General features: G+C 38.7%; 1 protein-coding gene across 1 annotated transcript in view; it reads left to right on the top strand.

Annotated features, from left to right (window-relative positions):
• The window catches only part of LOC122788697 (myosin-16-like), a 949,629-nt gene extending 942,433 nt beyond the window's left edge, over positions 1-7,196 (top strand). The window contains exons 22-23 of the mRNA XM_044055593.1: positions 1,688-1,834; positions 6,377-7,196. Of these exons, the coding sequence (XP_043911528.1) occupies positions 1,688-1,834; positions 6,377-6,523 (294 nt within the window). The 3' untranslated portion in view covers positions 6,524-7,196. The remainder of the gene's footprint in view (positions 1-1,687; positions 1,835-6,376) is intronic.
• Positions 7,197-9,699: the final 2,503 nt, after the last annotated feature.

A 9,699-nucleotide genomic window follows, 5' to 3' on the forward strand; every position in this document is an offset into this window, starting at 1 on the left:
TGATGATTTTCCTATATTTTCTAAGTGGTTGCCCAGTGTTATTTGTTTTTACTCTCTCTGACTATCCCCTGGTCACCTCATTTTGTTTGTTTTACCTATCCACTAACTGAAGGAGGACACCTGGCCACCTTGATATTCCTTATTTCTCAAGTAACTCACTTAAAATATTAACACAATTCCTAGTAGGCTCTAGGTCACACTTTTCTTTCTCTCTATTACTACATTTGACAGGTATTGCTTACAAAGGAGTTGCATTTCATCCTAGATTTAATATACCTGTTGCTGTACTTCATGTGTTCAGCTTAATATGCCTCCTGATGAGCTGCAAAGTCTGCTCAAACAAGTTTGTTCCTCTACTAATTTTCTTTACACTACAATAAGCATAATTATGTTCTTTCCTTAAATATATATTTGTATACATTGCACATTATGCTCTCCCATCCAAATAGAATTGTATATATTCTTGATGCTCTTAACTTGATGTCTTAGATAGTTTAATTTTTCTTCATTGTTGATAATTAATTAGTTTGACGTAATTATAAGTATATTCATTATCAGTCTAATTACTGGGTCTTTTGTCCCAGGCCTCTACAGAAAATTAGTTATTTTAGCAGTTCAACTTTCTGTGTAAACAAATGCAAATAAATATAGAATTGTAGGTAGGTGATTTCATGCCCTGGGCCATAACATCCCTTTGGCTTCATAAATGAAAGGTAATACTGCACAACTGCCACATCAGCAACTGCCCTTGTACCCCGTAAAGGCTTGTGCCAGGGGAACTGCCTCCTTTGCCACATCTGAGTTACAGCTTTAAATAAATAGATAAGTAAATAAATAAATGCATAAGTTAGTTAGTAGGAGACTTTTTGCTTAGTCTTCAAGGGATGAAAAAATATACTGGTCTTGCGCCAACTTGTCTGGCAACATGTGCTCCACATACCTGGATAAGTCTGTATCTCACTAAGGGCTTTACAGTACTACCAGTGACAATGAATGGGTGCATTAGCATGATATTACCAAACAAAGCTTAGCCTGGCCTTGACTGTTGCAGAAAATAACATCTCCGTTCACTCCACCTCTGATGCATACATGATGTATACAGTTATTAAAGGTGGAAAGTTTTGCTTTTCTTAGGGGACTAGATAATGGATGCAGTTTTACAGTTAAATGTCATCTTGTGGATGTTCAAATTTAGACTATTCTGATGTTATAAATAAAATATATAGATCAATTGTTCACAGTAAGAATGAGAAATTTTATATGAATGAACTGATTGCTGTAGTTGGCAGTGTCTCATATAAAAGGGAGTATCTTTAAGCAGCATATTTTCATATTACTGTGAGGACACTGTAGCTTGTTTTCCTTCCATTTTCATAAAAAGGAATTGCCCAAAATTGAGTGCGTCAGTCAGTCAGCTAGCGAATAACAGTGTGCATTCTATGATAGACTGATGTCTTGTTGAGAATGAGTTTCTTGCCTTGTACCTACTGGCTGGTAAAATAGGGCCCTGCAACCACATGACCCTGTAAAAGATAAAGCAAGTTATTGGAAAATATGTGTATACATGCATGGATTCTTCTACATCTGTTGCTCAGAGTTGTACAAAAATGAACAATTATTTCTTAAATGGTAGTAACCTGCAAGGTCTTATGAAATTGTTTCATGAATTTCATTGTTGTTGTTATAGGAAGAACAAGCAAATATGAACTTGGCTAAGTACAGGAAAACAGTTCATGAGCTTGACGATGCGGAGGAGCGAGCAGATATTGCAGAAGCAGCACTTACCAAAATTCGTACCAAGAACAGAGCAAGCTTTGGCAAAGGTTACTCCTCGGTAAGATTCCAGTATGCATTTCTTTATATGTTTTAACTTTTGTAAAACCTTCACTCGTGTATACTACAGCAGCCCTAATAAAAATTTTAATCGGCAGTATTTCAGGCTTCTTTCCTGAAACTGAAAATAAAATTACCATTTCTCCAGAGTTTCCCCCTACTAAAGCAGGGAAAAATATCACTTTTATCTGACAGAGCAATGCTAAAGCTCTAGATAGATCAGAAACACACAGACTAAATTCTTGAAGGAAATCTGATTTACTGCCAAAATCTAAAACAGTTTATTTTGACTGTAGCACACTATGCCAAGCTTTAGCTTTTAGGGCTTGCCTAAGCATAACTAATTTCAAGAGAGGACTTTAATTATTTCGTATTGCATAGTCTGCAAATGAGGAATTGTGCAAGTGCTCATACTGGGGCCTGTCGTTCACCTGATTCCAACAACCCAGTAACCCTCTAGACCTCCAACTTCAGGGTAAGTGTAAATTGGTGTTACAAATGTGATAGTATCCTTCAGGAAGTCATCCAACCCTAGTAAATATCATACTGACAACACACCCCTAATAGTCGTGCTAGTGGTCAGGGACTTGAGGACACACATAGACAGTAATCTTGCCTTTGACCATCAGGTGTCTACAGTAGTGAGGAAATCAAAGGTGTGACACCTAGGTCCAAGGAAGTCATTGTTCTACTATAGTCAGCATTCACCAAACCTATCATTGAGTAATGCCCCCTTTGGTATGTGCCTAACTAGACATATCCAACAATTGAATGTCCACAAAAGTTCCTCACTAAAAGAATACAGGGTGTAAGTAGCATGTCTTATGCAGACCACCTCAAGGCTCTATCCCTGTATTCTGTCTCATACAGGCTGTTGAGGGGAAATCTATGCCTGGCATAGAAGGCATTGTCAGACCCCCACCCTGAAGGACCTCCTGCATATCCACAAAGCAAACAATACCAGAATTACCCATTTTAAAGACTCAAACTTTGCCTTTGATTTAAATAGGACCTGACAGAGATGGAGGTATGTATCCCAGAGACTATCCCTTCTTTGGAACAGTCTCCCCATCCATGTGAAACAGAGTTCTTCCTTAATCCAATTCAAGTGTAACTTAGACAATTGGATGGGGAACAGGAAATTCATCCCTGGTGTGGCACCTATGTCTCTAGTGGACACAGGCAGCCTATAAATATTTATCTCCAGGCTCCTGCTTATAAATGTTTCACCTCCCAAGCCCCAGGGAACCAGATATTGTCAGAGATTTGGGAAGCATGATTCAGGTAAAAAAGGCAATAGAGGTCGTTAGCCTAGTACACACCAATGACCTATGAACCCATGTATATTTATAGGGATCCTGCCACCACTATGTTTCTGTGGTGCAGAATTCACATGTGATATTATTGAAATTACACAGTAAAACAACAAGCAGTCATATGGTTGTGGGGGTATCCCATGTCACCACTGTTAAGGTCAGTTAGTTTCTATTCTGTAAGAGGGAGGCCCCCAAAGATGAATAAATGTTTCTCCTAAAAACTGCCATATAGAGGAAAACAGATAAATGATTATTTGCATGCTATTTTGTGGTAAAAAGTCATTTAGTTTCAACAAACTTCTGTGAGTGACAGCAAACCTAAGTGGATGCAACAGGAAAGTGAACTAAATTAGGTGGGCAGTAAATAATTGAGTTTGTTTAGCAGGTGTAACTGCAAAGTAAATTCTATAAAAGTACAAATGGAATCAGTCATTATACTTAGTGAATGAGCTTTAAAAAACAGTGGCAGTTTTAACTGATAAACTGAACTGCATGGAGAAGATAGGCTCCTATACAAAACTAAAAACAGGGTTCCACTCGAAAAGTCAAGGTATACTTTGGTTATGAAGAAAGTCATTGAATTCAAATGAATGAAAAAGCAATGCAACAAAAAAATTAATACATGTTTTTTGCAGGGGTACTCCCTCATATGGGAGGGACAAGACCTCCCCTAAAAAATTATATATATATATATATATATATATATATATATATATATATATATATATATATATGCATACTCAGACATACACCAACTCCACAGTTATACAAACATGGAGAAATCTCTTAAAACAAACAAATCACTGCTGATGCAAATATATATCAAAAGAATTATCATCATTATATGTCTGGGACTTTTGGCTTGGGGAATTTGGTTTCTGGGAGCTGTAGATATACCAAATGTATTTGTTACTTATAGAACTGATTTTTTTTTACTTAGTGTTGCTGCTTTATTTATTTATAAGTTTCTGTACTTAGTACAGGTAATGTGTTGCATGCCATTATGCATTATTGGTTGATACATAGCTCATGAAAATGCTTGCAATTAAACTGTCCATGTCATGCAGTTAAACCCAACAGAAATGATTTTCTAAGGACAGTAAACATTTTACATTATTGTGCTCCTACATTAGCTGCTTTACAGACACTGTACAGCCCTGTTGTGGAGCAGTAGGGTCATCAGATGGTTAAACTGCGAAAGTACTGTGGGTACAACACAGATTAATGAAGCATGGAGGACTGGACTCCTGAACAGTCACTACACACACGCACACGCACACGCACGCACACGCGCACGCACACACACACACACACACACACACACACACACACACACACACACACATATGTGTGTGTGTGCTTGTGTAAATCTGAAGCCCATGTTTGCCATCAATTTTTATGCCCATCCCATACCAACATATGTATTTCTACTGAAATGCACAGAACAGAAATGTGGTAACCTAAAAATGAAAGTACCATGTCATAGGTCTACATGCTAGGTTATCTTGTCTACACACACACACACACACACACACACACACACACACACACACACACACACACACACACACACAGTGTCATTGAGAACAATCATTAGAAAAGATCTTATGAAATTGTTACACACAGAACAGTCAGTGTCAAAAAAGAAAAAAAAAAACATACACTAAGCACACTTCATGGGTTTAAGAAAAAACAGAGTGCATTATTCAAAATTCACACAAAAAGAGGCATGAGGAGAAGGGGAAGTTAGGGAGAATGAAGATGTAAGATAAAATTCTGTTCAAGTAAAATGCATTCTACACCCCCATTCAAACTGTCAGCTTTCTCTAATTTTGGATTCTGGGTCATTTAGATCATAGCTGACAAAATGAAATGATCGGACCAGCAGTCTGATTTAAGCAAAACCATTCTAAAGATACATGTGTGAAGTAATTTACATTAACAGATAATTAAGCATAAGTCATGTGTTAAATTTTAAATTAGTATTAGTTGACTGGCACCACAACTGAAGAAGAAAAGACTTTGCAGAACTTTGTGCAAGAACCCAAGAACCTGTGGCAATCAGCACATATCAACAGAACGACTGGGATCCTGAAGGGAGAGTAAAGCAAGGTAGTCCTGGAGGTGTGCACATAGCACTTCAGAAGGCTGTTATCTACTTACCTGCTAGATGGAGGAGATGTGTGGTCATGATACATTTAATCACAACAAGAGAAACTATGTCATTGATAAAACACCCCTAAGTGTTGACCTACTAGTCAGTGATCTGGGAACACATGCAGACAGTAACTAGCCTTCAACCAATGTGTCCGAGATAAGTAAGGAAATCCTTCTATGTTGCTCAATTTATAAGTAAGGGTATGGCATCTATGTCCAGGAAAGTCATCTTGCTGCTATACTGTGCCCTCATCAGACCCATCATCGAGTATAATTTCCCCTTCCGTATATACCTATTGAGACAACTGCAGCAACTAGAATATCAGAAAAGGTTCCTTATAAAATAAATACAGGGTATGAACAGAATGTCAACTGTGGATCACCTCAAAACTCTCTCTATATTTGGTCTCATGTGGACCACTGAGACGTGATCTGTGCCTGTCATACAAGGGATCCCTGGACTCCACTATGATAAACCTCTTGCACAACTCAACTGCAAAACAAGCAGCATCATGACTACTGCATCTAAAGGCCTACATTGTGCTTGCAACAGAAATAAGACATATTGGAGAGAGAGGTTTATTAAAGAGAATTCCCATTCTCTGGAATAGGCACCCCATCCATGTGAAACAAAGTCCCTCCCTAACGCTATTTAAAGATAGCTTGTACCACTGGATGGAAAATAAAAACAATACACACCAGGTCTGGTACCTACATCTCTGTCACAGTCTGTAAATCATGTCATAACCAACAGTCAGCCCATATATAAATGTCTAAAGTGCCTAGAATGCAACTGTGAACTTATCAACCTATTTGTCAACAGGTGTCCTTATTAGACTGCTGTGTGTGTGTGTGTGTCTGTGTGTGTGTGTGTGTGTGTGTGTGTGTGTGTGTGTGTGTGTGTGTGTGTGTGTGTGAGTGATTGTTTTTGTTCTCACATGTGTGCAGGTGTGGAGAATGAACCTATGGCTATCTCAATTCCTCCTTCTGGTTCCAGCCTTTAACACTGAAGAGTAGTCGTGGAATTGACATATGGCATTATTAATGTCCTTCTGTATTTTATACTACAGGGTTACAGCTCACCACTCATCTCCCTAGTGAGATCACCAAGTTCTACAGGATCTGAAGGACGAACAGAGAAGCTAGTGAATGACGAAGATACATCATCACTTATCCCAGCTTACCTTAATTCGCTGAAGAAACTCATGGTGGACTAACAAATGTGTTATACTCAGACGAGAGCCTGACATTGCTGAAGTCCCTATATAAAGTGACTGTACAATCCCTGCAAAATCTATTCAGAAGAGCAAGCTACCAATACTGACATTTGTAAGTTTAATATATCTTAATATAAATGTTTTTATTATCATTGAATAATAGCTGGTGATTGCTTGTTTAATAATAAGCTGGCTGTACACAGACAATAATTCATAATGCAGAAAAACTATAAATTACCATAAGAATAAGTGAACCATTTACTCAGAATTCAGAATGATCAGTTTATATTCTATACAGTTGCTTTACCTTTGTCACCTGAATTCTATAGCTGACAGTTCTAATTTACTGTCTCATGGTATGAGTTACGAGACACATCCCCATCAAATGCTGTTTACAACAGAGGACAGTAAATGCTTCTGTTGCTAAAAATCCACCGCTGATGTTTCCATTTCATGTGTTTGCTGAGAAGGAAAAAGAAAACTGGTTTGTAGGTGGGCACCATTATTTTGTAGAGAATGGTGGGGCGGTAGTATAGTAGTAGCAATGCTGCTTTACACTGCCTGGTTCCCCTGTCATAATACTGACTTTGTGAGTATGTGTGTCTCTTTGTGTGTAAGCACACATGCATATGTGGTGTTTGCACACTTTCCCAATGATTGCAGACACCTACTGTTTCCACTGTGTGTCACTCATATGACAAAACAGAGCTGCTCCCCCAAAGATGGGTGAGCTAACAGCAGCCTCTCTCTCATTCTCTACATAAAGTCCATCAGACACCCAAGCCACTAGTTGGAGTTAGATAGCCTGTAGCATTGTCAAACTTTTATCTCTCTACTCCGTGGAGTGGCCCTAACTCACATTTACAAGCACAACTCCACAGATGATCGATGACCTTTGGGCCAAGATGCTTCTGGTACCAAATGCACTTAGAAAACACCTTGCATTCTAACATGGTGTTCATTAAGGAAAACCGGTGTAGAAGTCCAATAACAGTTCATCATTTAGGTACAGATCATGCAGACCATGGCTACCAATAGCTCTCTTCAAAATATCTTCATTATTCCCCGTATAAGCATTGAAGTTCCACAAAAGAAGGAGCATACCACAGCAAGTACTACTCCCATGATCTCCAGAAACTCCAAATATCAGTAATTAGCTGCATATACACAGACAACATACAGAGTTTTCCGATCAGTAACATTCAGTCACATTTTGTCAGCTATCCAGAACAGACCTTTTGAGCATTCATAGCCCCACACAGGGCTTCTTCTGAGGGACAGCTCCTGAGCTAGAGAGAGACAAAAACCTGTGTTAGATTGTTTAACACTACTTTAAAAGGAGCGGAAGCACCAATATCCTGGGGGAAAGCTGTGGTGGCTGTAATACCTAAAGACCCATCAGACCCAGCTTCATATAGACCCATTTCAGTTTCAAACTATAATGATAAAGTTTTATGTTGTTAAAAGAATGGCAAAACTGATATATAAGGATCAGTGTGGCTTTATGGAGGGGAGGCAAACATTTGACAACATCAACAGAAGAGTGATGATGGTCCAGAGGGAAGCACAATCTAAGAAAATATGCTGTTGTCAGAGGGTCTTGTTGTACTGAAAGCATTTGACAGAGTATGCTGGAATTATATGACTATGGCAGTGGAAGCATTTGCATTCCCTGATATAATAATCAGGTTAATTAAGAAGATAAATGAAGGATTGGAGCAAGAATTAAAGTGGAAGGGTTCCTCTCTGATAAACTGTGTTTGAACAGAAGAACCAGGTGCTTAACTAGGGCATTATTTTCAACCTTTGTTTTAATACAGTATAAATGATGAAAAAAGCAGCAAGTAAGTTTGACAATTTAGCACAGAAGACTAAGGCTCAAAACTGCTAATAGGCTTCAGCCTGTCATCCATGGATTGATCTCCTTTGCCTACTGCTGTGTGAGTTTTATCACCAGTGCTTTTGGATCTCCCCTGAAAAGTGGCAGTTAAGCCTAGTGGGTCTGCCTCATTAATAAATGAATAAAATAACATAGGTTCATAGCCAAGTACTAGGCTAGCTGACCTTGTGGTCATTTTAAGCCTAGACAGTTTCCCTTTTCTGCTAAAAATAACCAATCCCGTTTGGTTACACATTGGCCGTACCCATCCCATGGTCGATAATTATATATTACCCCTAAAGAGAATAACTGAGATCTTGCTGTAGATAATTTGAGGGAACCAATGCAAAGGATAAAGCATTTAGGGGCTGCCTCTGTCCATTAGTAGTACAGAGGGCAGTCTTTCGTGTTGCCAACTTTTCATGTCAAAAATTCTGGACATGTACATGAAAGCAAAATGCATGTAATTTTAGTACCCCCCCCCCCACACACACACACACACAAAAAACATTCCAGTGTCCCATTATTTCACTGTTTCTCCATTTTTCCCCAATTGCCATAGACACTCTTCAAAACATTCAGTGTGCATACTGTTTTCTGCTTTACTTCTACAATGATTACATATATTTTGATTTAATTTAAAACTTTTATTTCAAATTTTATAGCACAAACACTGATAGACATTTGCTAAACAGAGTAATACAGTCTTACAATGAAAACAGTCTTAGCATTAAAACTTCTTCTCCTTTTGTCTGCTCCTCTTGGGGGTCACCACAGCAGATCATCGGTCCACAGAATGAGTGGCAATAGAGATTTACAGTGTCGAGTTGCTCAATTTTCCCCAGAAGGCACACACAAGCACAACAAGGCCAATTTAGAATGTCCATCCCACCTGCAAGCATATCTTGGGAATGTGGGAGGACACCCAAGCAAACATAGGGAGGACATGCAGACTCTGCACAGAAGGCACCCCAGCCAAGCATCACAACAGAGAACATCTTGCTGTGAGGCAACAATGCTAACCACTGCACCAGCATCCCACTCTTATAATAAAACTTCTCTGCTTTTGAAACTCACGTTCACTGAAACAGCATTGAAACCAGCATTCAAAGAAAATGCATCTGGCCAGTGGTGGATTAAGGCTATCTTTGCGCTGTGTTGAAATCATAGGCCCCTTGCACACATTTTTAGAACCATGCAAAGTTCTTTGAGTCACCTTCCTCATTGTACTAAATTATAATATATAATAATTAAATGATATATCTTGCATAATATAGCACCACTTGTTAGAGCATGT

This window comes from Protopterus annectens, chromosome 14.part0, assembly GCF_019279795.1.
Source record: "Protopterus annectens isolate FY-2018-M chromosome 14.part0, PAN1.0, whole genome shotgun sequence".
NCBI classification, from domain to species: Eukaryota; Metazoa; Chordata; order Ceratodontiformes; family Protopteridae; genus Protopterus; species Protopterus annectens.